Source organism: Myripristis murdjan, chromosome 15, assembly GCF_902150065.1.
Source record: "Myripristis murdjan chromosome 15, fMyrMur1.1, whole genome shotgun sequence".
NCBI lineage: Eukaryota > Metazoa > Chordata > Actinopteri > Holocentriformes > Holocentridae > Myripristis > Myripristis murdjan.
The window spans coordinates 10,981,725-11,008,912 of NC_043994.1; the positions used below are offsets into that span (position 1 = coordinate 10,981,725).

At 44.3% G+C, this 27,188-nt stretch overlaps 1 protein-coding gene across 1 annotated transcript in view; it reads left to right on the forward strand.

Annotated features, from left to right (window-relative positions):
* The first annotated feature begins 2,892 nt into the window (after positions 1 to 2,892).
* Positions 2,893 to 27,188, forward strand: part of meis1b (Meis homeobox 1 b) — a 91,116-nt gene continuing 66,820 nt past the window's right edge. The window contains exons 1-7 of the mRNA XM_030070358.1: positions 2,893 to 3,602; positions 5,486 to 5,706; positions 6,921 to 7,062; positions 7,396 to 7,446; positions 8,026 to 8,076; positions 9,475 to 9,621; positions 19,626 to 19,737. Of these exons, the coding sequence (XP_029926218.1) occupies positions 3,591 to 3,602; positions 5,486 to 5,706; positions 6,921 to 7,062; positions 7,396 to 7,446; positions 8,026 to 8,076; positions 9,475 to 9,621; positions 19,626 to 19,737 (736 nt within the window). The 5' untranslated portion in view covers positions 2,893 to 3,590. The remainder of the gene's footprint in view (positions 3,603 to 5,485; positions 5,707 to 6,920; positions 7,063 to 7,395; positions 7,447 to 8,025; positions 8,077 to 9,474; positions 9,622 to 19,625; positions 19,738 to 27,188) is intronic.

Below are 27,188 nucleotides of genomic sequence, written 5' to 3' on the forward strand. Positions count from 1 at the left end.
CGGATTAAACAGAAATGACGGTAGGCTATTTGCCCCCCTCCTCTTTTTCAGGATGCCAAAACGCGCTGACCCTCAGGAAAGAGCAACTTAAAGAGTGAAAGTAGAGCTCTAGTTTGCTTTTACAGGCGCTAATTGAAGCAACTTAATTACTTTATAATGCCATACTGGTTATTTTACAGTGGCCAGGCGCTGATGTGATCCACTTTCATGTTAACCTGGGCTCTTTTTTAGTTTACATTGTGATGAAGAGAGTTACCAATCATCTTTGCGTTTTAGAATCCCTCAAAAAATGTCCGAAACTGAAATATAATAACAGCTTTTTGTTATATGCAAAAAAAAAGCGTCCGCTTTGCAGAATAACTCAATGGAAATAATATCATTTAGGATTGTTCAGTATTTAAAACACCGTGAGCAGTCTAAAACGAGACAAGGAGAGCTATACTCACCCGAAAATTATTGGAATTAACAAACTCGTCGTGCGCAAGTTAAGACAGTAACTATTATTTTCTCCGGTGTCTCTGTGCGTAAAAGTCCGTGCGTCCTGCGCGGCTTCGCGGCTTCTCCACTATCCGCCCCCCGGAGCCTCACCGGCCGTGCTGGAGGTGGATTTAATAGTAATTTCATGCCTGTAAATTCGCTCCCATCGGATCCCACCGCTTGGGGTTTTACCACGGGAATCACCGCTGAATGTGTGAAGCCTGTATTATCATGTTATGACACCGTTTCTGGCACCGGGGACAGATGATCGATGATGGGACGCTGCTCAGCAGAAAAAAACCCAAACAGCCCGTCACCGACCGGCAACACCTTATGAGCATAATCAGGAGATCATATGGCTCTATTGCCCACTTTTCACCCATGTGTGTTTCAGTGACAAATAAATAAAATAGTTGGTAAACTACATGAGCTCCAGTCGGGGATCCACAGGAGGAAAACAAACACAAATATAGACACAAATCAATTATACTTCTCGAAATAATTAATTCAAATACCCTCTTAAAAGTCACCATTTTATATAACTTCTCCTATAACCACTTTGATATTGTATTTATGACAACGCGTGTGGTTTTAAGCTATTTATACATGTTCAAATCAAGTTAAAAGGTGATAAACACTTCCCTTCAATTAAAAAGCAGGATAAATTGAATTTAAACTGTTTTACTCCCCACTTTACCCTGGTTAGGAATCAAACATGTACACAAACAGGAGAAAATGATAAAAATCGAGCCTCTTTTGCCGAGGTTACACCCCCGCACTATTTCATTCATTCAATCAATTTTGCTGGAATGACTCCTGAATAAAAGTTTCCCCTCCATAAATTGAACCTCATCAATATTTGATTCAACTTTTACCGCCTCGGCATTGCAAGCCGTGATGCTTTAGTGAGAGTTTCATTGGGCAGAGGCAAAGGTTGGATGAGTAACACCATAATTTCGTCAGACATAGGAAAGTTGATAATTTCTTTATCCCAGTGAAGAGCAGTTTGATTTTGAGTAGTTTTATCAAAGTGTGAGTGCATTTGGGAACTGTAGGTGTAAGAGATGGGTGAAGTGGTGTGTGTGTGTGTATATGTGTGTGTGTGTGTGTGTGTGTGTGTGTGTGAGTGAGAGAGAGAGAGAGAGAGAGAGAGAGAGAGAGAGAGAGAGGTGGATTGATCAAATATTCGGTGTTCTGGTGAATTTATGCCCTATAGAAGCTGACAGAAATGCAAAGTCTTGTTTTCCATTTGCAGGCGATGTTTTGTTTTGCGCCTCCTCGCCAATGTGGCCTAAAACCGATCAATCAGCCCGGGATCGATCATGTAGAGAGCCAATAGGGGGCTCCCATCTCTGAGCCTCTCTGCCATTGGCCAGCCATGGCAGACTGGAGCGACCCATTCAGCGCTGCTGTGGGGGAGAGGGACGGACGGCATGTGAACTATTACTGAGGCATCAAAAGTGTTTTGGAAAACTAGTGTAATCTTTTAGATGGTTTATCTTAAAGCCCCACAGTCAACCTACCACTTAATCTAAAGATTTGTTTTCATAAAATCCCGTAAATTTTTGAGTCCTCACACTTAAAGCAACAGTGTCACGCAACTTGACAAAAAGTTCTATGATTATCATTACTCTGTTTATCTGGAGTACACCGATTGCGATGCATTTTATAGGCGCTGCAACTTCACATACACTAAGGAAAAAGTGCACAGCAGATAGTCTCTAACCTGAGGATGTGGTTTGGAGCAGCTGGAGGCCTAAATCCCTCAAAAGTGGATTATCATTTGGCTGCAGATATAATGGAGATGCATAGCAGATATTAAGCTGCTGGTCGTCGAATAGAAGCCTAATTTTGACTGGGCATGCATGTTAAACTATTACGGTTAACTGGCTGAATGAAATCTCATTGCTGAAAGAAGTGGTCATTAAGGAATTTACGCATATAATCAATTTCAAACTCTTAGTTTAACCTGCAATTGAGAAACGCTATACCAATGTAAACTATAATTAATCATGAGGCGTTTCCAACTTGATTGCATCTGACATCAAAGTTCCAAACTGGCTCATTAGGTCATTTATGAACTGTTTACAAGCAGGAAAGTGGTCGCAAAAAGCGCCGAGATGCGCGAAGAGCAGCACAACACCAAAGCATAGATGTTGTCTTGCTTACAAACCAGTCTCCACTGATAAAGGAGGATGTTTATGAGCAGATGATACGTGAAGCTATAGCCATAGGTGGAGATAGTGCGATAGTTACGGTGCTCTTGCAGTTTGCAGTGCGGCTGGCTGGGCTCGCAGGGTCCTCCCACCCCCCCTCCTCTCTGCACGACTTGCTGCAGCCCGGTGCGTTGTGTAAGACGCGACCTGTTATGGCCACCACTACTTCCGGGTTTCAGCAGTCTGGTCCAGATCCTCCACTCCTCCTCAGCTCAACACACACATCCATTGTACACAAACGGGCAGGCGGCTCACACATACACATGCACACACACACATACACACACATACACACACACACATACAGACACATACACACTCACTCACACACATAGCATCGATCGTGGCTCCTTTAAGAAAGCCTAAGCCAGAATTATCACCCCACCTCCTCTTGATCTCCTCTAGACGCTTTTGCATAAAAAAATCAAACCGGGAGCCGAGAGTGATCAAAGAAAACGAGAGGAGAGCTGCTTCATTTTTTAACTGTGATTGTGACCATTAACATTTAGGTGGTGCCGATCCCGTGGAGACGCGCGTCGGACCATCATTCATCCGGTACTTTTGACAAGCCCTCGCGTTTTGACTGACAGGCGGAGTGGCGAAAAGCCATGAGAGTCGCTAGTTTTGTTTGAGGGGGTATTTTATTTTCATCCTGGTTTTGGAAAAGGAGCCTGGTGCCGCTGTCCCGAGGATAGCCGAGGACCTATTCGCCGCGCCTGGGCTAAACTTGCGCAGAAAGCGGGGGCTGGCTTCACCGTTCCGTGGAAAAAAGGCATACGGGATTTTGGTTGAAACATCTCCTCATTTATTTGGATTTTCTTTCTACATTTCTTCTCCACCCTGGCCTCAGAGGGGATATATCTAAACTGAAAGGAAGACCAGGGAGTGAGGAGGGTTATGGCGCAACGGGTACGTAGGGCAATCCCCCCCAAAAAAGTTTCTCTAAGTCTACTGTGCTAGAATGCAATCCTGCACTGTAACGTGGCTTAATGACACACACATACACACACGCTCACGCACTCACGGCGAAAGTTTCGCCCGTCTTCCCGACACATGGAGACACAATTTCATGTTTTGCGTCTTTTGGCACGGTATTACGCACGGACGCAGTCGTTTGCACCTCAAACCGGCCCATTAGGGGACATGGAAAGCGTGATTCACATCTCATATCGGCTCTTTTTTTTGGATTAGTTATGACAGGCCAGTTACTGGAAGCGAAACGGGTGAGGGCATAGAGGCAAAACATATCCCCACATTTCTCCTCAAAGTCGGTTTCGTCCAGGTTTCTCATTGATTGGAGTATTTATGAGCAAAGAAATCCATCTTTGCCATCAGATATGCTCCATCACCTTGTAATACACTTTGATTCGTAAATTAGGGCGAAACATGGAATATTAGCATAATGCCACTGAGGCAGTATTTAGTAATGAGGTGATGACAAATGCTTTGATTTATACACTCCTATAGGACTGCTCCATAATAAAGGACAGCGGCTAGAATCTTCACATGGCTTGTAAACAGTGTAAAAAGCAGGGATGTTGGGAGCAGAGTAGAAACATTTAGCTGCTTAGTTTGGCACTGGAGCAGGATCACGCTGGGTTTTGCACCTCTTTGGCTTTAGGGTCGAAATGTTAGGCTTTAAGTGATAATGCCTTTTCCTCACTTTCCCCGACACTACTTTGTCACTTCCAGAGAGCACTATCAATAATTCAAGCCACTTTATTAATTTGTTAAAGAAGCTCATCTCAACTAAATAATATTTCTGCAGGTTTTAGCAGGCCTGACTCAACACCTCTGCCTTTAAACAAAGCAACAGCGTGTTTAATAACTACCGTGTTGACTCACAAGTGAACGGGATAGGACGACGCATAATTTAGCTGAAAAACTGACTCATAAAAAAAAGTTGAAGCTGTAACTAACTTCAGTGAACGTCGTCTGAATAACAGAGCACCCGTTTAATTGCGTTAGTTGTGCACACTAATCGCGGTGTGCTTGAGGTGTAATAAAGTGCTGCATAATTATGAGCCTCTAAAATTAGGAAACACTGCAATTAACGAGATTAGGGCATTTGTTTTTGTACATAGTGGATACACAGACCACCAGGCTTATATGCTTTTAAAAACATGAATACTACCTGGCTAATAATAATAATAATAATTAAGCCACATTGCTGTGTTTGAGCCCTCTGTGTAGTTTCAGAATACGATTGAATAGTAAACAGAATAATAAGGATTTGTTTAGTCTTATTTATGGCTGCGTAGTGCACTTCTGCGCACAGAGCCACAAGGGTCAAAGTGAATAAGTTTGGAGCAAAGCAAGTCTCCTTCACTTTAATGTAAACTGCTCTACCCTGCCTTTTTGCAAACAATGTCCACTTTAACAAATCATTTAGCATCACATTTAATTTTAAAAATCTTGTAAATAAATTAAAAATAAAAGCATTGCCGGTGGGATGAATAATTTGTCTTGTTTTCAGTGCAGTTACAAGTACTGACAATATTTTGGAAAAAGGCAGATGAGTTCACTTGTATCAAGAAAATGTTTGGTTTAGGAAAATTGTTGAAAGAGGTCGACTTGCACTGACAACAACTGAGACTATCCCACCTCATCGGCAGTTTTGCCCTCTTGTTTAAGAAAAACAAAACTCACTTCTCCCACATCAAATAACTTACAAAGTTGGACTGACTTATTTTTCCATAGTAAAGTCATGGAGCAGCGTTTAATATCGGCCGATATACACCCATACACTTTTCTATGTATTGACTGAGGATCCGCGTGTTTGTTGTGTGCAGTACGAAGACTTGCCCCACTACGGGATGGACGGGGTGGGCATCCCGACCACCATGTACGGAGACCCGCACGGCGCCCGGTCCATGCAGGCGGTGCACCTCAACCACGGACCCCAGCTGCACTCCCACCAGTACCCGCACACCGCCCACACCAACACCATGCCTCCCAGTATGGGCTCCTCCGTTAACGACGCTCTCAAGAGAGATAAAGACGCCATATACGGGTAGGTCTGTTGGGGGAAACTCGCTGTGTGGAAGTCAGGCGTGCGGCCAGGCCCGGGAGGGACGTCCGGGGTGGCCGAATGGGTGCAGAGACAGTCCCGTTACCGGAAAATCACCGGTTCAACATCCCCCTACACACACCCGCTACCCACTCGGACAGCCGTGCGTCCCGGCGACGTGTCCTTGAGCAAGACGCTGAGCCTCGACTTGCTTGCTGAGGGACTGGGAGGAAGTGCCTGCACTGTTGTTTATCGTTGCTTAATTATTTTTTACGCATCTTGCAGTGCTGCTTTTGCAGAGAAGTACCGTTTACCAAAACTGAACAAATGTTAGAGGTATTAAAAGAAATCAAGGCATTTTTCCCACTTGTGTGTAGCTCACAAACCAGCTACCTTTTGTTGTTATTTAATTCCAAAACTCTTTTTTTCAAAGTAAAGAATAATTGCAAGACAAATGCCCCCTTAAGATTGGCAGTTTAATAAATTATGAAATTTAATTTGATGAGTTTTTTTCTTTTCTTTTCTTTTCTTTTTCTTTTTCTTTTTTTTTTTTTTTTGAAGTTTTATTGTTTAGTATCGGCTAAATAATTACCTTCTTTCTTATGAGGGGGAATTATTTTAATTGGTTGTGCGTAATGTGCTGTCTGTAGCAAATTAAAAATATAGTCTGATCAAAAGAAAATCACATAGGCCTATATGCATGTCATTTATTAATTTAGAGGAGTTAATTAAAATTACTAAGCACGGTGTTTGCACGGTGGCTGAACATGCCCAAAATAATTTGACCATCGTGCGCCATACTAGAGCAACTTTGCAGGCGCCATATTGTTCTGAACACATTACTGGATGCTAAAAAATTTACTGTGTAAACAATAAGTAAACAGCAAACACACACATACATCGAGGAGTCTCCACAGATTTTTGCCAAACAAAGACGTGCGATGATGCTGTGATCCACACGGAGACCTGGGCTAGAAACTGTTTGACTGACTCTAAAGCTTTTATGCTATTAGGCACGCCTAGATTTAATCACAGAAGTCTGCCCGCTGTTTGCAGCCTTTCTCCCAGCCTCTGCATAATATAATAGCACGGGCTGCAGCAGCAGTCCCCATGGGCGAGTTGTTGGAGAGTAGCATGGCTGGCTAAATCTAGCCTGGAGTAGTCTTGACCCCGGCGCTGTTCTCTCTGGTGACATTTGCTATTGTGTGTGTTCCCAGGCACCCCCTGTTCCCCTTGCTTGCACTGATTTTTGAGAAATGTGAATTAGCGACTTGCACCCCCAGAGAGCCCGGGGTGGCAGGAGGAGACGTCTGCTCATCGGAATCTTTCAATGAAGACATAGCAGTGTTTGCAAAACAGGTCAGGAAAGTTGGAGTGTTTATTTATTTTTTTTATTTAAAGAAAGAAAGAAAGAAAGAAAAAACATTTCACATGCTTGAGCTGGATGAGCTGTTACCTGCATGCACACGTAGGCTATGCACTTTTGCCTCCTGTGCGTAAAGTTAATTTTGCATTGTATAATGTACTGAAAGTCTATACATTAATAATAAAAATAGGCTGTCAATAATTTTGTAATTATCACATAGCGTACTTGCTCTATATTAGTATGCCTTTATTACCCATTATTCATATTAAATAATTACATTTTTTTTTATTTTAATGTTTTTAAGAATGTACTATTTTTGCTTTTAGATTCGGGCAGAAAAGCCATTATTTTCATCGAATCCAGAATTGGATAATCTGGTAAGCTGAACAGTGATGTTTTTAAAAATATAAACAAGGCACCTATTGCTTATAGAGTGGGGAAGTTTTGTATATTCTCATATTCCGGGACGTGTTTGCATGTTTTTTCTCATGAATTCAGACATCAGAATCAGTGAGGCGTTTGGTGTTGAGAAGTTAAAGCAGGATTGGAGATGATGTTCCTCACTTTGGACTGTTTGATATCAGGATGGCCCCCGGTTGTCTGTGCAGATAAAGGGCCGCCATTAGACAGCTGTCACAAACCTCTGAACTCCGTCCTGAAAGTTATTCTATTAATGGTTTTCACTTTGTACAGTTTGAGACTTTCAATCTGATGTCAAAGTAACATTTTCCTCACGACTAGTTGATGGCTAATAGATCCCTGACTCTGAGGCTTATTGCATTCCATGTCTGTACTCTCCATATTGTAATAACGTCGAAGTTTAATATCAGTTCCACATAAAACCCATTCATATGAATATTTTCCCCGTCTAGAGTTAGTTGTATTGAGAAAAACGTGCCTGTTTAATATCAAGAGGTGTGCAGCTCATATTTTTTATTGTTATTTTAATTTTTCAGATGATTCAAGCCATTCAAGTTTTACGATTTCATCTTCTGGAGCTGGAGAAGGTAATATTCTCTCGCCATTTCTGTCCAGTGTGCCACTTCAGACCTATGGGCTGTATTTGCATAAATGTATTTTTGCTAGTCGGTTATAATTAGCGTCAAAATCAATCATGGGGCCATTTCTCTTCCGCGTTTAATCACGACGCAAGCTGTTACAACTGGAACGGATATCTCTGTGCCCAAATCTCCCTGCATGTTCTAATGAAGTTTAATGCTGGCAGAAATTACATGCAAGGTGAAACATATAGCCTAACTTTGCGGATTTTAGAAATGAGCCTTTTGTGGAGGGCAAAAGGCCCCAGGCAGCCATCTGTGTTTTCGAGACATGTGGGTGTAAGACTATTTTTCTCCTTATCAGATCGGCTACAGTTACATGTACAGCACATTTTAGCATTATGATTCATTTAAGTTTTAGATGTTCAAAGCTTTGCAAACCAAATTTTAAATGTTTATTAACTTGGCGTTCATTGCGCTTACGCACACAATTCCGTGATGTGGCAGCCTGTATGCAACAACAGCAGTGAATAAAAAGCTAGTGAACTCCATCCTGCAAATATAAAATAGAGAAAATTACCTTTAAAGTGTTTTATAATACCCCATGTCCCTTCCTGTACGACAGAATAACCCTCTCCCCACTTTGCATTTGGTTTTGAGATGCGCCGCATGCGTCGCCATGTGATAACGTAATAAGTGGACGAAATTAAACAGTTTACCTTAAATGTCAGTCAAGCGGGTCACCCTCCTCTAATGGCCACTACCCGGGGCACCGATGATGAATTTAACACGGGTGTTGAGTGTGTTGTAGCCCCTGAGCCCTCTTGTCACTGTCAATTTTCGACGATATCTCTATTTTGAGATCATAAAGTTCATCTCAATCACAGTCGACTATGGGACGCACTGTGCGGTGCAACAGCGGACGTGGCACTGGACACATATAAGTGAGTCCATAATTTGATCATGTATTTTTAAATTTTTTAATAGAGGCCAAAGAAAAAAAATATTTGAAGCCATGTGTTAAAAGAAAACACCAGGAGAACACTCAGGACCGACGATCCCTCTAATAAACGCGCGTTTTGTGGCTCCTTATTTATAAGAGCGGCCAAAACAATTACAACATTATTAAAATTTGTGATCACTCATTGCTCCGGCTGTTAGGCCTTTGTAAATGGCTTTGGCAAGTTTTGATGGCAAATGTTTTAAGATGCAAAAACTTTGGCACAGTTGTAGGGTTTATTGCATTTCATCAAAAATGATTCAGGCCCCTTTCCTATTCTATGTCAAAGGCTTGTGTGCGTGTGCGTGTGTTAGTGTGTGTGTGTGTGTGTGCTTGCACGTCACTATTCTCTGAGATGATGTCCCTTTTTGGGTGACTGTGTGCTGCCTCTCCCTGCCTCTCTATAGGTCCACGAGCTGTGTGATAATTTCTGTCACCGGTACATCAGCTGCTTGAAAGGCAAGATGCCCATCGACTTGGTCATAGACGACAGAGAGGGCGGATCAAAATCAGACAGCGAGGAAATCACAAGATCATCGGGGCCTCTTGATCAGGTACATCTCTCTCCCTCTCCCCCTTCTGTCTGTGTATTAGTGTGTGTGTGTGTGTGTGTGTGTGTGTGTGTGTGTGCTCTCCCTGCTGGCTATTCAGCTATTCTGGGTCACTACGCCGCTGCGCTGTTATTTGCATATGATTAAGGCCGTTTTACATTCCATCCATCGGAATGAAAAATTTTCTGAATAATGTTGCTATTATTGGCCCATTAAGACTTGATCCCGGAACCGACCTGGGAAGATTAGCTCGAAAAAGCATCGCCATAAACTTGACCTGTTTCATGTCGATTTTAATTTAGTGCCTCTCCCCTTTTTTTCTCTCTCCTCACTCTGTCTCTCTCCCTCTCTCTCATGCTTTCTTTCCTTTCTTTTCCTCTTCTTCTTCTTCTTCTTTTTTTTTTTTAATCAAAACGACGCGTTATCAGCGCCTCTCTGTTGTTTAGCCCAGGAGAGAGCAGCAGGATGGGATGGAGACTGTGGTTTAGGTGCCTTGGTTTCTCCACTGGAGTTCACGGTTCATTACGCGTCTTGTCAGTATTTTTCCTTAGACATGAGTGCACATTGCTTATCGAGCACCCCCCCTCCCCTCCTCTTTCTCTCCTCTCTCTTTTTCGCTCAGAGCGCAGAGATTCAGTGCTAGTAAGAAGGTTTATTTTTGAAAGCCATAGAGGCAGCGGGCATTAAAGGTAGATTAGGGAGTGTTTCCTTTTGTGCAGATATCAGAGATAACCACAGCCTTCATTATGTGCTCCACTGACTGTTGGCACTCCGGGGACATTGTAGTGTGCGCGCAGGCATGACCCTAATGGTCCATACACTGCCGTTAAATAATGATAACAGCAATGATGATTAGAATTATGCAAATCTGGATTTTCGGCCATTAATAGCGGGGATTCATTTGTGCGAGAGATAGGATATGGTAGTGTTTCAAAAATTAATATTAAAAAATGGCTTGGGAGAAGTCCGCGTATAACCTATGGATACCGATGAAGGGAAAAAAAAACAAGTGTCCAAATTAAAGGGATTAGCTGGATAGACCGACATAAAAAGTAATGAAGCGATTAGGCTAAATAATTTAAATCCGCGGACTTCCATATGGTTGAGTGGCTGGTCTGGGTGGAGGGCTCCAGAGAGAAAGACAGAGACAGCCACCAGCTTTTATGTTCCGGGGTGAATGGCCGGACTGGGAGCGGACAGGGGGCCCGACTGGGAAGACCCCCACCCCGCCCCGCGCGCTCCTCCATTCCCCGGCCCTTATGTCCGATTATGGAAATGAGCAAGATCACCCGGAAGATAATACTTCATTTAATCCAGAAGCAGAATTAAATAACACAGACGCCACTTGTGCATTTAAGTGTCCCTTTGAATGGTTTGTTGTATTCTCAGGGGATTCAGTTGTCAAAAAAGTTTTTTTTTTCTTTCTTTCTTTCTTTCTTTTTTTTTTTTTAATAGATAGGTCAAGTCACTGAATGAAGCCATATGGTATAGATATGGAAATAAAGTGTGTTAAAACCCTTGGGTTTCTAGGTATATGAAGAAAATTATGTTGTGCTTGGGGGCACTGATGCAGATCTTTAATTGACTGTAAGATGAAGACATGGCCTATTTTAATATAATGATGGTCCCTATGTATAGCCAATTCAGGGCAAAACCATATAAGCTGCTGTTTACAGTGATGATCTGCATTACTGATAGAGCAATATAAATGACCTATGGGCGTAGTTTGCATCCAAATGCACCTCGGAAAGCCTTTTGACAGATGTGCAATATAGAGAGGATAACATGTCCACAGCAGCAGGCTGTGTGTATACGGGGCATATCCAAACAGTGGGAGAGAGTGCATGCCTCTCTGCTGAATACATATATTGTCAATTTGATGCCACTGCACTTCATGACTTACTTGCGGCTGAATATATATATTTTTGAATTTTGTGGGCTATTTTCTGCGCGACGTCTTGTCTGCAGTTGTTAGGTGGTGGCATCCTTAACGAATTTGCGTTGTGTGTGCATTATCTTGTTCCATATGTATTTTTAATATATGCCCTCGGGCATAAAGTTGAAGTGGACTGGAAAAAAATGTTGAGAATTTGCACAAAAGAACAATGTTAACAAGAGGGAGAAGGGAGGCTCATTTATTCATAAACCAATTTATTCTGGCGAGGCGACTGTAGCAGAGAAAAAAAATGTCAGAGGAAAAAATACTTTGAATTTATTAAACTCAACAATCCAACAATGCTGACTTTCTTGCTGCATAATGCACCCTTGCGTCATATCAGTAATATTCTGAATACGCTCTGTCTTTACATTCTGCCATTGTTTTGTTAGCCTGCCTATGCAGGCTCGTATGGAGGGACGCTGGGCGCCCCTTTCAAAAGAAAGCAGAGCATAGCTGAGAGGTGAAAAAGTCAGAGAGGCTCTGTGCTGGCTTGTGAATGCAGCCCAGCCAGTTTGGGCTCACCCTTCTCTGCGTGTGTGTGTGTGTGTGTGTGGGTGTGTGTGCCTGTTTGTGTGTGCACATGCTTGTACAGATCCCATATGTGTATGTTTGTGTACAAAATGTACATGGACTTGTGCGCATGGGTCCTCATGTGTATGCATATTTGCTTATGCGTCAGTGTTTATGTGTATGTTTGTGTGTGCTCTTGTGTGTGTGCTCTCGTGTGTGTGTGTGTGTGTGTTTCTGTTGAGACTAGCCTGATAAATGCAGCACCCCCCTCAGGTGCTATGTGAGTGGAGTGACTGGTTAGCACCAGTTGGACTTCCTTAACCCTTTCCCTGCCTCTCCCTGGAGAGTCATGCTCTCTAACTCCCACCACATTTGCCTCATTTCTTCACTTGAGCAGAACATTTCCACTTGCAGCATGATATGCAGAATTTCTGCATTGAACCCCACTGTATACAAACCAATAAAATTCCAACCATGTGGATTTTTTCGCTGAGCCCTTTAATGTGGAAATGTGTCCACAGTGAAGCCAGTTGAGCCTGTTGTAGGCATCAGGCGCTGTACTGCTCTTGTTGTTGTGAAAATGTGGCTGCAGTTGCCTCGCTGATTGCGTTGCCTATGTGCCTGGCACACACACGCTCACCCAGTCCTGGACCCGGGCAGAGAAGAAGCGGGAGGTATTTCTACGCCGCCGTGCGTCATTTGCACAGTTGCCTTTAATTGCGCAGAGAGCACAGGGCGGGGCGCGGCAATTTGCTAATGAACTCGGAGGGCCCGGGCTCTCCGCTGTAGAGCAGAGCACTACTAATAGTGCTGAGGACTCACTCCAAGTCTCAAGAGCTCCTCTACTTGATTGAGCCATGCAGGCTGAAGTGGGGCTGGAAATAATTGAATTTTCCTTTTTTTAAAGGAACAAGAAAACCCTCCTTCTGACTGTTTGTGGACTTAAATGATTATGAATCCTCAGCAGCCGATGTGTTGAGTTGATTTGTAAGAGAGGTATTTTCATATAGTAGAGGTTATGCTCCACTGAGTTTTGAGGATCAGCGTGTGTTTAATAAAACCTGTTGATTTATTTTGTTGACATCTTGTAACACAGCCTTACAATCTCAAATAATCTCTACATGTTCGCGATCCTTGTCTGTTTTGCTTAGGTACCACACAATCTTTCCAAAACAAACCCTGTTTGTGTGAGCTCAGTGTTGTGGTCACCGTGTAAGAATTTACTCTTGATAGCACTATCGCGGTATCTTTTCCCCAACAATTGGCACTGTTTGGCCATACAAGCACTGGTTTCCAGGTCAGTGAGACCCAGCAGTGTTGGTTTAGGTAACTCTGCCGGTCAAAAGAGTGACCCCTGCCACCCCCCCTCTGACTCAATGGAAACCCTGACCGCCCGGGTCAGCCACTATTTTCCTAATCAGTACACTGCTATCGCTAATCTATCCGCTTCTCGTTGAAGTATGGATCGAGTTACACCCGACTTACCAGGCGCACACTCTCTCTTTCCCACTCTTTCTTTCTGCCCCGCTCTCTCCTACAGTGGCACGCTGCTGTTCTTAATACAAACTTTTGAATCATCGCGGTGATTGTTGGTAATGGCAGCCTTTGTAGTTGAATAGGGGAGAGGTTTGACCCCCACTCGCGCCCTCCCTCCCTCCTCCACCCACCCCTCCCCTAAACTCCCCTTTTTTTCCATCGGGGAGTGAATGCGGGGCGGCTGTTAAGGATTCAACAAGTGATACAAAGAGGCGACCACGTGACTTGTGTGTTTCTTAGCCTCTTCATTATTGTGGTGGAATAGCAAGTAGGGGTGATTCTGATTAACCAAATCAAGGCCAGAGGGACTTCAAAGAATAGGAACGTCCGGAGCTACTTACATACATATATATTCCCCCTTGCAGACATTCACAATGCATGTGTGTCGAGAATGTTTCGCTACCAGCATCCCAACTTTTTTTTCGTTTGATTTATTAACTGTTCGTAAATGCGTGTTAGCTCCCATGGAATCCTCTTATATAAACCGAAAATGCCTTATTGGTGGAAACTAGTGCTTAGTGTAACCGCACTGTGTCACAGATATGCTGTTGTGATAGCCACAAGATCCCAATTGCGAATGAGAGTTTTTGGCTTGTGTCTCATATTGCTTGTGATGGGCGGCCATGTCTGTCCCCGAGGCCTGCTGTGGTTTCTTTGGCTAAGTAAACAATAACCTGGCTTAACACATGTGTACTTAGCTAATGGAAAGTTCCTCTCCCCCTTAACCCCCTGCGAGCCTCTGACAATGGGCACCGTCACAAACAGCCCCGTCTCCAAGGGATCCAGCCGAGAACGTCCCATGCAACGCCGGCTAAGGCGAGCTAGGCTAGGCTAACGAAACCACAGCAAAACATGTCATTATGAAATTACGCCCGCCTTTTCATTCACAACCGAAAAAAGAAATATGCTTTGTTTGGGGTTAGATAGCGTGGAGGAGAGAGCACTCGAGTTAATGTTTTTGTTTGGATTTCAGCTCGCAGAGAGTAAACAGGGACTCTGTAGCTTGAGCCGAAGTGGGAGAGCCCAGACAGAGAGAGGGAGAGAGAGAGAGAGAGAGAGAGAGAGAGAGAATCAGTTTGTCATTTTCCGAGAGTGTCATCTAAATGGACTTTGAAAGCTCTGGTAATTATCTCAAACATGTAATTATCTTTGGTTGTCTCTATGAGGTTAACCTACCAGTTTTAAAAAGCCGATTGAAGAGTACCTGAAGGCTATTCAGTGTAGCATACTTTACTTGCTCAAGAGACCAAATCCAGTTTTCTCTCTCACCCCCTTCAGCAATTATAAGGTTATTTCTCCTTTCTTTGTCTATTGTGAAGAGTTAGGGAGGAAGGGGAGAGCAGAACAGAATAGAAGGAGGGGGGTCTTTTGCACTCTCCGTTTCTTTCTCTATGTGTCTCTCTCTCTCTCTTTTTGCACCATGCATACCATTATCACCCCCTTTCTTTTCATTCTGGAAGTACTAATATTGCAGCGAGGTGAGGAGAGGAGCAGAAAAGCGGAGCTAGTTGGGCAAGCACTTGCTCGGCCGGTTATCAGAGTGCGGTGATCCTGGCTTTATCTAGTCACAGTGGAAAGCAAAGTAAACAAGAGTTTACAATAGGCAGCCTCTCACTGTCACATTCAGGTGAGTGGGAGAATGTGTGCAAGGCCGTCCGACTGGTGCAGCACATGAGTCCGACTTCAGCTGAAGGAAGCGGTGCATGTTGCAAAGGTCAGACGTGGTGTTAAAGAAAACAACCGCGGAGAACAGACACACCAAAGCATTTTGGGGGATGGAGTAGCCCGACTGTCATCTTTGATTCAGATGTACCGCCACCAAAGAGTGTATGTGTGTGGGGGTTATTTGGATATTTATGTCTGCGCCGTAAGTATGCACATATGATTATTCCCACACGCTCACTGGCACAGAGTGAAAAGTAAATATCCATATCATCACAAAAGATATTCCAGACTCTAGGAAGGAGTCGCGAGAAAGGAGGGGAGGTGGGGGCAAAGCACAACAACCTTAACCATTTTCTTTATTATTGCAAATGAATTGGCAAGGCAACATTTCTTGCATGAGCGCTTGTATGATATGGGCCCTGGCAGAGCGAGAAAGGGAAGCCCCCCTTGCATCTTAGACGCGGCACAATGAGAATGCATTGGATTGGAATGCCTCACCGATCATAGCGGAATCAGAATTTCCAGCAAGGAAAATCTTTTCATGGCGAATTAGGGTGGCGGAGGGAAGAAAAATGGTGATGAAAAAAAGAAGAAGAAGAAGAAGAAGGAGTAAAAAAAGAAAGAAAGAAAGAAAAAGGGGGAAAAAAAAAAGAAAAGAAAAAGGTATGCATACACGGCTCACACAAACAGGGTTCCCTGGGCTCGGTGCGGCAGATTTAAGAAGTTTAGCTAAAGCTAGGCAGAATAGAATGTGGAAAATTGAATTTACTAAACAATTAAGCATTGAATTAATCTACATCCTGCACTGGAGAGAGATTGGGGTGGGGGCAAGAAAAAGGAGTGAGAGAAGAGAGATAGAGGGATAAGAGCAGAGAGGGATGGGGAAAGAAAACACTGAGGGAAAAAATGTTTTGGGGGGTGGGGAAAGAGAGGGAGAGAGAGAAAGAAAGAGAGAGAGTAAATCCATGGCAGCTCATTAAGGGGACATTGAATAAATCAAGTGTGTTGCTGTGTGTGCAGAGGGACAGCTCCCTCCCTCCCTCCTGTTCTCTCTCTCTCTCTCTCTCTTTCTCCCTCTCTCTCTCTCCCCCTCTCTCTCTCTTTCTCTTTCCCTCTGTGTTTATGCATCTATTCATCTGTGAATTTACATATCCCATATTTCCAAGGTGGGCCTCTGCATTGTGTGCTGTCCTGCTGTTGGCACAGGGTGTGTGTGTTCTAAAATGTGTGTGCTTTGTGGTCTAGGTGTGTCCATGTGTTAAGTTGGGACTGTGACTTGGCCGTTATATGATGTCAATGTGTGTGTTTGCATAGGCCTGATGAAATGTGTGTGTGTGTGTGTGTGTGTGTGTGTGTGTGGAGTGTGTGTGTGCAAGCTCTGTGACCCAAAGGGTGCTGAAATGTGTCTGTATTGGTGTATGGGTCTGTTAGTGCACAGGCGATGTGACCAAAAAGTGTGTGTGTGCCGGTATGTGTACGTATTTGTGTGTGTGTGTGTGTGTGGGCTGTGTGATCTCAGCCGTGTGTGTATTAATTGCGTGTTAGATCAGTGCCGGGCCTGTTCAGTCCGAGGGCGGACTGTGATTATAAATAGACTCCCCCGTCCCTGCGGAGATGCCACCAGGCCCTGGCTCAGCCCCGCCCCCTTTCCCATGGGGCCAAGCGGCCACATCCCAGCAGGCAAAGCGCTCTTTTGTTCAATTACAGCTAATGCAATAGTTTGCCGTTTCCCCCCTCCACTTTCTAATTATATTTTCAAGTGAAATTTGTTACAGAATATAGATTTAAAAAAAAAAAAAGACATAAAGAAAGAAAGAAAAAAAATTACATATCCTTTTTGCAAGTGGAGTCTCTTGGCTTTTTAATACTTGGCATTCAGGCTCCCCTGGGTACTGTGCTATTCTTTTTTTCACAGAGCTCTGAATAAACAAGTTCTGCTCATTTTTTTAAAAGCGGCAGTTTTGGAGGAGCTGGCAAAGCCCGGTGTTAACTGTTTGCGTGCCGAGCATGTGGTCTGGATTACCTCACTTCTGATGTTCTTCGGTCATGCACTGGTGTTTCATTTTTCAAGTGTGCTACGGCCCGAATAAGAGAATTTGTAAGAAGTGGGAAAGCGACCCATTCCTTCGGTATCTTATCCCTGTATAAATCAACATTTATCTACCCAATCACCATGCTAGTCATGCCTTTGTGGAGCGCCTTTCCTCTTTGGTGCAAAGCCTCAAAGCCTAATTTGGAAAACAACGATTATATCGTCCATGTAAGCACCGGATTATAATTTCATACCCCAGGAACATCAAAAGGGCTGTAATAGACCCCAAATGTGTTGAATTTGCTGACTTGTATATTCTTTTCTGTTATTTTATTTCGTCTACATTTTGTTTAAAGCAAACCCTGTGTCATGAATTAATGCGTCCTTTTTTTTCTCAAAAACTCAGCTCCAAAAGTTTCTCCGAGCGCCAGCGCCGTGTGTCGTCTTCCAATTGAAACCAGTTGTTCCTCAGCGCGTCTCTCTCTCTCTCTCTCTCTCCCTCTCCCTCGCTCTCTCTCTCTCCCTCTTTTCCCCCTTCTCTTCCTCCGTGCGGCTTTCTATCACTCATTTCGTCACGTAGCCCTAAAAGCGTGATGCAAACACCACATTGCCCCCTTGATATCCGCTTTCATTCGATTTGGAAACAAAAGCAGAAGATAGGCTCCCAGGAAGGATTGAGTGTGAGTGTGTGTCCGTGTCTGTGTGTGTGTGTGTGTTTTGTTTGTTTGCAACAGCTCGCCATGTGATAAGACATTAGATTCCATTTCCTTCTATTTTGAAGTCTCTCTTCTCTCCTGTCCTCAGCGTTAATGTTGCTTTTCAGAGGCACTGAGAGATAAGAGGTAACATCTGGTTTAGTTTCAATAGTACACAGCGGCTCTGCATGGGGCAGTGTGCACCGTTAGTGTGTGTGTGCATCTGAACACTATCTATGGGCCTTAATGTGTGTGTGTGTGTGTGTGTGAGCGCCAAATGTGTATTTATGCCTGTGTGTGTGAAGGAACATCTTGCTGTGTCTGCATGTGTGTGTGTGTGTGTGTGTGTGTATGTGTGTGCCGATTCCCTTTATCCTCCTGTCTGGACCATTTGCTCCCTACTCTCCGGTGTACAGCTGACACACTTTGACCCCGTACACACACACACACACACACACACACACACACACACACATCTCCTATATATAAACCCAGGTCCTCTGAGTATCTTGCCATTCCTCAGTTAGTTGGCTCTTTGAAAGCCTTTAATAAAGTAACTTTCTGCTAAACTCAAAAAGTTTCAGGTTAGCGTCATTAAAGTTGATCATCTTTTATTTTTGTTACAATCTCAGAGAAAAGAATGGACTTCTACTCTGCGGTAACACTTTTGCTTATTTACTCTGTCTCTGCTTCTTCCTCTCGCTTTTTTCCCTTTGCTGAGCCGTTGAATTTTTAAGTCCGCATTAGTTGGATTGGCCATCTATTATTTTTCTTTCAATTTTTGTTGGAGGACAGAATGGATTCGTACTCTGTGGCAGTATCTCTGCCTCCCTCCCTCTTTCTTTTGGCTCTCCATCGGCTAAAATGAACTTTAAGTCAACATTAGTTGGGCCGGCCATCGAGGTTTTTTGTTTCTTTTTTGGACAAAACAATGAATTTCTACTCTGTGGCAGAGCTTTTGCTTATCTGCTTCCCACTCTCTCTTTCTCGCTCCTTCTCTCGTTTGGCTCTCTTTGTGCTAAAGAGAACTTTGAGTAAACATTAATTTGGGTTGGTCATCTTATTTTTCTGTTTCATTTTTTTGGAGCAAATAATGAATTTATATACTGTGGCAATACTTTGCCTCTCTCTCTCTCCCTCTCCCTGTGTGTGTGTGTGTGTGTGTGTGTGTGTTTGTGTCTCTCTCCCTGCTCGCTCTGGGTCTGCTCTGCTGGGATGACATCACTCCCTGGCGCTGGCTGTGGCCTGTCTTAAGTTGTAGCTGTTTTGTATTTTCATCTGCTAGTGGTTTGAGCCAAATGGAGGCAGCCGTGGATCGCATGCCTCAGAAAGCTGGGAACTAATACAACATGTTCGCTTACCATTCGTCTGGGCCTTTTCTTTTCATAGAGCCCCAATAATCCTCGTACTGTATGATTGTAGCGAGGGGGGGGGGCGGCTTACACACTGGGGCTGAGAGTGAGAGTGTGTGTCGGTGAACGGCGGACTTAAATGTGTTTTGTGTGTGACAATAAACAGGCATGTGAGACAAATTAACTAATGATGGAAGAAAACGCACAGGGAGTGAATTGCAGACTAACTGACCTGTCCTCTCTCTGTCTCTCTTCCTTTCTTCCTCGTGTCCGCGCAGACGTCCTGGAACAGAGATCATGACGACACGGCGTCCACGCGCTCCGGAGGCACACCGGGACCGTCCAGCGGCGGACACACATCACACAGTGGCGACAACAGCAGCGAACAGGGTAAGACACGCGCTTGTCGCCTGTCCATGTTCATTTTTGTACCGTAGAGAGGGAACAGGGCGAGGAAAGGGGGCTCTGACCAAGGTGCTAAGTATATTACATCAGCTCCGTCAAATATGGAAGGGGCCTGTTGGACCCGCGCCTTCTGGTCGGAGGGCGGTCTGCCTCCTCCCCGTGCCAGCTTGTGGTTTGTTTCAAGTAAACAGTTCTGGGGCTTATGGCTCTGCATGTGAGCATATTTGGTCATGTTTCTGTATACTTGCGTGCGCTATATTCCACAATGCATAGCTTTCATGCAATCGTGGTGAAGACATGTGTCTGGTTTCATGCATGTGACATGTGAGACGTATACATTACGGTATCTTGGTTTGACCGGCGGCAAGTTTGCAAAAAAACATACAAAAGAGTGTCTAGATGGCTCTATCTACCTTTTTATTGTTCAGCTCCTATTTGGTTACTTGGCAGTTTTCTATCATAAATGATCAGTCCAAGGATGCAGGGATGTCCTGCTCTTGCCATGTGAAAAACCCCCTCAGCTTTGGCCTGTGAACCCCCGTTCACTAGTGGATAAACTCAAAAGTATGCATGATGGTCAAGCTGTTTTGCCCAGTGTCCAAAAAGTTAACATTTTTGGAGAGACAAGCCATGATTTGCTGCATCTTTTGTCCAGCTTTAACCCTCCCACCTTTCAAAACTGGCGGTCTTGCATTGTGATTTAGTCTAGACTTTGTAAAATGCCTCGGATAAAAAGTTCCAGGTACTTGCCTAAAATGTAAAATGTCGATCAAATTGAATTCTCTGTTTGATTCTGTGCTAGCTCCCATTCTGCTTCACCTCAGCTGGAAAGGTCTAATACATTAGCCTAAAACCCTGCTTTGACCAGACGGCTCTGCCCGGGCTCTCTCTCTGTGTGTGTGTGTGTGTTTATGTGTGTATGTGTGAGGGAGACAGAGAAAGAGGCACAGGGAGAATGGGTTGCTGCTGGTGGTGGTGGGGCGGCGCTGCAAACAAACTGTAGGCAAAAAAGCAACTTCATTTATTATTGAAGGCGATGTCAAGGCGAGCAGTTTGCAGGGTTGCCAGTGCCAGGAGGCAGAGCCTGGGTGGGAGCAAGAGAGGGCCGTGATGCCTTCCACTCCAACGAGCAGCCATTTGTAGCCTATAGTAGCAGGACCCACCACACACACACACACACACACACACACACATACACTCTCTTTCTCTGTCTCTGTGTCCGTCTTTCACCCCCTCTTTGTCTCGTCCACACTTTTCCTCTCTCTTCCTCATGTAGTAATGCTCTCTCTACCAAAGCGGTGTATGTGTGAGTGTGTGTGTGTGTGTGTGTGTGTGCTAGGTGAGAGATGACACAGAAGAGCTTGGGACCGGGAGATGAGGTGTATATTTTTAAAAACGAGGTACAGACAGGATAGATAGAGAGAAGGAGGAGGAAAAAAGTGAATTGACAGACAGAGGTAGACAAAGCAACTTTGTGTGTGCCTGTGTGTGTGTGTGTGTGTCTATCTCTGATGACTAATGGTCTGGGGCGGCCAGGCGCGATCTGATTGGCTGCTCTAATGAGCGCGCTCTGTGCAGAGTTTGAGCTCCTGCTTCGATGACCTTTGCCCTCTATTGACCAAAGTGACACTTCATTTTTCACATCTTTCCAATTATAGGCCCACTCTTTACATTTGGCCCACCTCCTCTCTCTTTCTCTTTCCCTTTCTCTCTCTCTCTCTCTCTCTCTCTTGCGGTCATCATCTCTCTATCTCTTCATATGTCTCTCTTTTTGCCCTCCTCCCCCACTCTTAAGCTATTGTAGGGGTTTTTCTTTGTTGCTGAAGTTCATTACAGGATAAAATGCGGGATAGCCTGTGTGTGTGTGTGTATGTCTACCTGTGCATGTCTGCGTGAGTGTGTGCCAGCCGGATGAATCAGCTGTTTGTCAAGTAGCTAAATATGACGTGTGTATGAGTGCATGCATCCGGGTATCTGTTGAACCTGAAAATGCGTGAAAAAGCCTGAAAAAGCTGGCCCGTTGATGTGATTGTCACCGATGCATGGTCAAGTTTTGTTAACACCCACAGAAGTTTATTTTAAATTCTAGTGGAGATTCCAAGGTTTCCAAAGATACCAACTATGTCCCGCTGAAGTCAAGGAAATGCGTATAAAATTATGCACAAAACATATCGATATATACGTGTGATGTGGCTTCAATGAAGTGTTGCAACCAGGAGATACACATTACACATGCGACATTCTTGTGCAGTGTGTAATCATTTTTTTTTTTCTAACTTTGAAGCGTCTTAAGGGGGAAATTGAGAGTTTAAGAGGTTAAAACAGCCGCTAGGAGTCTTAAGTTTTTCTGTTGCTTCGTCCACTCGCAGATTAATACAGAGCAGAGATTGTTGTACAATATGCAAACATGTTTTTTCGATCATGTCTGCTTTACTAAACACAGTTGGACTCCGTGTCCCCTAACAGTTCATTTCCTGCTTTTTTTTTTTTTTTTTTATGATGCCCATTTTTAGTTTCAGAACTTTCATCCGATGGACTTGGTGTTCCAGCTTTGCGTCTTTATTTGGGCGTTTAATTCAAATCCAGGTAGCCTTAAACAGTTCCGAAAAAGCTGTTCTGAAGCCTGCAGATACCCCGATATGTGTGTGTGTTCCATGTGTGTGTGTTCCATGTGTGTGTGATTGTGTCGCTCACACACACAGTGCGCAGAGCATCAGGACGCGATGACAACAATAAATACCGGAGGACATCTTGGACCGGTTTCAGGTTTATATGGGTTAAGCGCTATCACTGCCACGTCATATTGGCTCTGGCAAAATTGTGTGTCAGTCACTTGGTAATCCCAGTAAGCTTGTTATTTATCTGTTTGGCAAACACTCGCTCTCTTTCCGACAGCTTTACCCTGCCGTCTCTCCTCCCTCTCTCGCTCTTTCATCTTTGCATCTGCCCTCTCTCTCCTCGCTCCCTCGTCTCCCACCTACTCTGCTTTCCCTCTCTTTCATTTTTTCTTTTTGCTCCCCCTTTTTCCTCGCGTGTCCCTCTCCCTCGGCTTGTGCTTTTCTTTCTCCTCACCCGCTTTTTTTCCCGCCTCCCACTCTCTCCGGAGCACTACCTTTGTTCATCCGTCTTTCTCTTTCTCTCTCCTGTGTCTTTATCTTTTTGCTTCTCTCTTTCTCCCTTCCTTGTCTCTCTCTCTCTCCCTCTTCTTATTTTGCTTTCTCTCTTCAGCTCTAACTCATTCCCTCCTTCTCTTTACATCCCTACTGTTCTTCCTCCCTTTTTTCTTCTCTTACTCTCTTTCCTCTCACTCTCTTTCTCCTCTTTCTCTTTTGTCCTTCCTGACTTCCTTTTCCTCCTCTATGTTTTTCTCCTCTTGGTGCCTTTCTGTTGCCCTCCTCCTTTCCCAGTCTTTCTCTCCTTTTCTCCTCATCTTGCTCTCTCTCTGTTTTTCTCCATCACTACCTTCCCTTCTTCTCTTGCCCTCTTTCATTTTCCTCCTTTTGTCAGATCGCAGCCTCGCTGACCTTTCTGTCTTTCTGCCGTTCCCACTTGCTTTTCCTCTCGCCTTTCTTCCCCTAACAAATATCACTCTCTTCCACTCACTCTCTCTCTCTCTCTCTCTCTAAACACACATCCGTTCCTCTTTGCTCTCTCTCTCTTCATCTCTCCTCTAATTCCTCACTGCTTGTCTCTCTATCATCCACTCCATGTTGTGTTGCCCCCTCCCTCCCCTCCCCGACTCCCCTCCATCCTTTCCCTCCAGCAGAGCGAAACAGCTCAGAGGAAGGATGGCGAGGATGGTCGGAGGGCTTGTGCCTTTAACTAGTGAACTCCTCTTTCCTCTGTCAGTTTTTTTTTTTTTTTTTACTGAGGCTATTCCTGAGACAAACACATGCTCCTCTCTGCCCTCTTTTCCAAACGGTTCACCGCTCGTCGTTATAAAAATCCCTGTCTCTATCCACAAACCTCGCGCACTTGTGAAGTCTGCGTCCTTGCGTTGTCGAGCTCAATTGTGGTTCGACATTTAGTCGGTTTACTTAAACAAAAAAAAAAAAAAAAAAAAAAAAACACAGAATCCGCTCCTGTCAAATGATTGATTTTTTGATATTGCAACATATAATGGTATTTGTTTGACCTTGGTCGAAGAATAGAAGCATTTGTTTGTTAGATAACAAATGATGAATCACAGATGATGATGTGTTTTTACAGCATTCTGGAAATGGACCCTTTGTGCATCAACAAATGTGTTGCCACCCAGCGCTTTGTGAGTGTCACAGTGAGAACGCAAGCAATGAAAAAAAAAAAAAAAACAACAACATCTTTTTGTTTGTCCCCGCGATAACGATGCTCATATGGCGAGTTCTTGGTTATGGGTGTTCAAGCCTCGACCGCACTGCCGGTGGTATTTTCTAGCTCTGAATTCCATCGGCGGTCACAAAAAAAAAAAAAAAATTGAGGGAGGATCACATTTGCTTCACACATGTCATTAAAATCGGTCCTGGGTGTCTCCTCTCTCCCTTAAGAGCAGACAAAGAAGAAAGCTGCTGCTTCTTCTCCTCGATCCCTCTCGCTAGAACATCTCTGTAAACATCGAGCAATCTTGAACATGGAGAGGCAGAGAGCGCCCTGATAGTTAATTAGTCCCAGTCTATTAGTCTGGCTGTTTGCTAGCTAGTTCCTACCAACAGGCCCCTTTGTTTAATACCCAGAAGCTTTCTGGAGAAGCCTCATTGTAGCCGTAGCGCCTCAGATCTCGCTTTTCTGTGGAAAGTAATGCTCGGAGGGCAGAAGAAAAGCTAACAGATCATGTATGCCTGCGATAGCGGGGGTCCCTCACGGACATGACCAGGCCTTCTCTTTTTCTCCCAGTATAAAGTGCTCCTCTTTGCCTGTGTGAATTTGTAAGGACACCCCTTGGCTTCTCCGAGGACCTTGCGTGTAAGGGAAACAGAATAACATTCAGGCAGTGAATCGGGCAGCTGTAGGGATGTGGATCCTAGTCGAGCCGAGGAGGGGAGCAGAGTGTTTTCTCTGTTTTTGAAAGCTACAGGGTTTCCCCCTCCGCTTGTCAGAAACGTCCAGGGAGTGAGGCGATGACTGGCGATATTAGATATGTATCGCCAATTACCCAGACTGTTTGTAAAGAGTACAGTGTGTCGGGCCAAGGCAAATAGCACCCCGTAAGGCGATGTGTTATTGTCTGCATACATTTCGAGTGTCTGAGTGGTGGTCTGAGATTTCTGGCTCTCGATCTTGATATCCAGCTCCGAGGGGTTTTCAAGTGCTTCAGATATGCTCCGTTCCTGTTATACCATTTTATATTTGCTATTTAATTAGCCTAAACGTGTGCATATGAACAGTCTGTGAGGGGTGATGTGTTTAGTCATTAACGTGTCTTATACTGTCCAAGCCCACTGCATGTGTGGTCCTGTCATCCATGAACCACTTGTTCTAGTTTGTTCGGTGGAATCTCTGCATGTTTGGTGATTAGTCTGATTCTGATGAATGAATGAATGAATGAAAGAACATAATCTTGATACAGGCCCCATCAGAAGTGGAAGAAAGCCTATCACAGGACGTCAACACGGGACTTGAATGTGAATAGGATGGTAGTACCGTAACGGCTGGAGAAGCAAACTTATGGTCAGATGGTTGCTGGTTCAGATCCCAAATGGGAAAAGAGGAATCTGGCACAACTTCACCTGAGAGTTTGCGTTTGAATCATTGTACAGTGACTTCCCAGGCGCTGTGCTGAACTTCCCGACCCATGTAGAATCGGTATTTTGCACGATTGATCAGGCTGGAATATTCCTGATGTTGTCATCCATCCATCTGACCTCGGTGCCTCCCAACAAGGTCAGGCCAGAGCGGAGCTGTTGCCTCCTGCCTTGCGATTGGCCGGCTTCCCGGCCTGGGGCGGGCGAACGGGCCATGGACAGGGGTGCCAGGCCTGGCTCGGCCAATCATGCGGCTTCACGCGGCCCCCTCAAAGTCATCGATTAATTGGTCCGATTGTCCAGTAGACTGGAAGGGAGAACTGCATGTGTGTATGTGTGTGTACGCTCCTGCCTGACGAGCCCGTGCAGAGCAGAAGCCTTTTCTCTACCACGACACAACTTGATGTGGAGATGCACTGGCTCTTTAAAGACCTACAAAGCCCTACTGAGAAGCAGAATTAGATATATTATTTTCATAAATGTACAGAAATGTGTATTGGTGGCACTGATGCAGAAACAGCCACCAACTTAAGTAATTTCAAGGTACATAGAGTGATGTGGTTGGAAACTAAAAGGCTGGTAAACGAGTGAAAAAGTGACTCGAACTTGCAAATGAAGCATGAATTTATACTTTTTCCTCATCAAAAGACAAAGCTTAAAAAGCTGTGCAAGCTGTATTTTCATAAATGGATATTTAAAGTGAGTTTACACTGCATCACCGCTTATGCACACAATACACAGATGACAACTGCTCTAAATCATTTTGATCATACATGAAATACTGTATTTACAGTAAAAAAAAAAAAAAAAAAAGCCTAACTCTGTGGATAAAACATCCCATCAAAAGGAATAATGCTTGTAAGTTTTGTGTGTTGGTTGTCTAGACATTGTCTAGACGTTATCAAGGAACATCCAGGGCCCCTAATTGTCTTACTGGTGTCCAGCTTTCCCAGTAATCTGTTTAAATGTGAGACCTTGTGGGCAGATAAAAGGTATGTGGCTGCCTTGATTAGTCTGGGCTCTAGTCTAGTGTGTTTCTGGAGGTGTGTGTAAGTAGCTGGCAGACACAAACAGACGCCCCGCTTTCTGCCTTTGATTTCCACAGAGAGAGGGAGAGGGAAAAGAGAAAAATGAGAGGAGAGAGGAGTATGGCAGGAGTGAATGCTGTGAAAGCATTTTGATGCTGGGTAGAGCACTGTGTGTGTGTGAGAGAGACAGAGAGAGAGAGAGGCAGAGAGCGACACGGGGACAGAGCAGTTATCCCTGATGAGTGTGTTAAGTGCTGTCGAGTGTTGTTGGGGAGTCTATTGAGGCGTACACACTGCTACCAAACAGCAATATCTTCTCTGCCCGTTCAGAGGTGAAAGTGTAGCAGCCGGGCCAGCTAAAGCTCACTCTATATGTCCCACAGGGGGTCAAAATGTGTGTTGCGTGGGTGCGCGTGTGTAACCATGCGCCTGTGCCTGTCCCGTCCATGTGCTACAAAACCAATTTAATATCCGCAGTTCACAAGAGCACAGACCTAAGTTTCTGTTCACATGAAAATCAATAACTGAGAGGCGTAAAGGGTAATTGTGTCTCGAAACGCTTCAGAAAAAAAAAAAAAAAAATTCACACAACATCTCGTCGTTGCCAGTAGTGATTTTTATTCACAATCTCTGGATTTATGGCATCTCAAACACCATTATCTGTGGTTACCTGGGAAAAGAGATGCCTGGA